The 2040-nt window shown below is 39.5% G+C and overlaps 1 protein-coding gene across 1 annotated transcript in view; it reads left to right on the plus strand.

Moving 5' to 3' along the window:
- The window catches only part of TP53BP2 (tumor protein p53 binding protein 2), a 32753-nt gene that overhangs the window by 2840 nt on the left and 27873 nt on the right, over nucleotides 1–2040 (plus strand). The window contains exon 2 of the mRNA XM_008592028.1: nucleotides 960–1061. Within this exon, the coding sequence (XP_008590250.1) occupies nucleotides 975–1061 (87 nt within the window). The 5' untranslated portion in view covers nucleotides 960–974. The remainder of the gene's footprint in view (nucleotides 1–959; nucleotides 1062–2040) is intronic.

Raw genomic sequence — 2040 nt, forward strand, 5'->3', positions numbered from 1 at the left:
TGGTCTGTATGTGGGATCCGAACCCTCGGCGGGAGCGCCGTCGCGCTCCCAAGCGGCGCACTGTAGCAGTGTGCCACTGGGCCGGCCCTGTGATCCCTTTTGAGTTAACATTTGCATATGGTGCTAGAATCAAAAATCATTTTGGTTTTTGCATATGGTATTTCAGTTGTACAAGGAAAATTCGTTGAAAAGACTCTTCTTTTTCCACTCAGTTGCCTTTGCACCTTTGTCTAAAATCAGTTGCATATATGTGTGGTTCTGTTTTTGTACTCTCTATTGTGTTTCATTGATCTACTTACCTGTGTTGACATTGATACCACACTGTATTGGTTACCTGAACTTCATAAGACTTGAAGTCAGGTAATCAAGTTCTCCATCTTTACTCTTTTCGTGGTTGTTTTGGCTATTCTAGATGCTGTATAATTCTCTGTGGATTTTAGAATCAGCTCACCAGGTTTCACAAAAGCCTGCTGGGATTTTGATTGGGATTCTGTTGAATCTATAGATCAGTTTGAGAAAAATTGCTATCTTGACAAGATTGAGCTTTTGAATTTACGAACATGATATATCTCCCCGTTTATTTTGGTCATCTTTCTCTCAGCAGTGTTTTGCTGCCAATGCCCTAATACTATGTTTAATATGATCTTAGTATAAATTAACTGCAGAACAAGGTAATTCTAAACTGTTTTGTTTGTGTGCCTGAATATTGAAACTTTATTTTAAATTTACAACCTGAAATAAAACATTGTTGGTTTGTATATTAGTATGTTTTACGTCTTAATAAGTCACTGTGTAAGTTTTAATGTAGAAATTAATGGTCTGTTTAATGCAAAAGAAAAGTGGCTAAATAATTTTGTCATGGTTGGTTCAGATGAAGCTTATAAATAGACCTTTGAGAGGAATCTCCAAGATCTTTTTATAGTAAGTTACATTGTATTTGTTTGTGTTTTTATTTGTAGATTAATAGTCCTAGGATGGATCTGACTCTTGCTGAACTTCAGGAAATGGCATCTCGCCAGCAGCAACAGATTGAAGCCCAGCAACAAATGCTGGCTACTAAGGTAGTGTCTTATTTTAAAAGCCTCAACAGGCCACTGTTGTGAATATATGTGTAAAGCTATTTACATTCTACCTTCATTATAATAAGCCAGTTACATCACAGATATGAATTGTTATTATCAACCAAAAAGTCACCTGCTATGTGATGATTTCTTCAAACCCTTACTATAGCATTTTGTAGAAGTCCTTAATCATCTCAATTGTTTAATATCTTCCTGACCCCTGATTCTGATCAAAGTTAGCGATCCTGTGTTGGGTATCAGTAAAACAAGAAAGGCATAAAGAACCCTACTAGGAACTACTCTGGGCTGCAGCAGGAACATTAAATTTACTAATGCTAACACTGTCCCCTTATGCTGTTTGGCTTCAATAGTAGGCTGCTTGCCTTTGTTTGGGAACATTCTTTACCCACAAATCAATCCTGGTCCTGGCCTTGAGCAAGGAAAGTACAGGAAGCCTCTGTATTACTGTCCAGATCATTCTCACTGTTCTCTTGCCAGCTGTAGGCTTCTAATCTAAACCAGATGCCATGAGACCTTTCTCTGTAAAGGGCTACATAGTAAATATTTTAGGCTTTGCAAGCTATGCTGCCTCTGTTGCAACTACTCAACTCTGCTGTTGAAGCAGCAGTATGTGGGTAAAAGTAAAGGAATGGGTGTGTCTGTATTCCAATAAAACTTTACTTACAAAAACAGTAGCAAGCAGGATATGGCCAGCAGGTTGTAGTTTGCTAACCCCTCGTCTAAACACTCAGTATCCACAACTGACAGGTCTTAGTGACTGAGTTCACTTAAGTTGGGGTAGACAACTCATGGTTTAACATGGCAAGTTACCCAACAGGGCTTTGAAGTAGTGGCCAGGGATTCTTTTTTTTTTTTCCTTTTTGTCTTTTTTCGTGACCGGCAACGGATCGCAACCCTCAGTGTCGCGCCCATACCGGACCGGGACCGGCAACGGGATCGCAACCCTCGGTGTTGCTCC

Source organism: Galeopterus variegatus, unplaced genomic scaffold (genome assembly GCF_000696425.1).
Source record: "Galeopterus variegatus unplaced genomic scaffold, G_variegatus-3.0.2 Scaffold7516, whole genome shotgun sequence".
Classification (NCBI taxonomy): domain Eukaryota; kingdom Metazoa; phylum Chordata; class Mammalia; order Dermoptera; family Cynocephalidae; genus Galeopterus; species Galeopterus variegatus.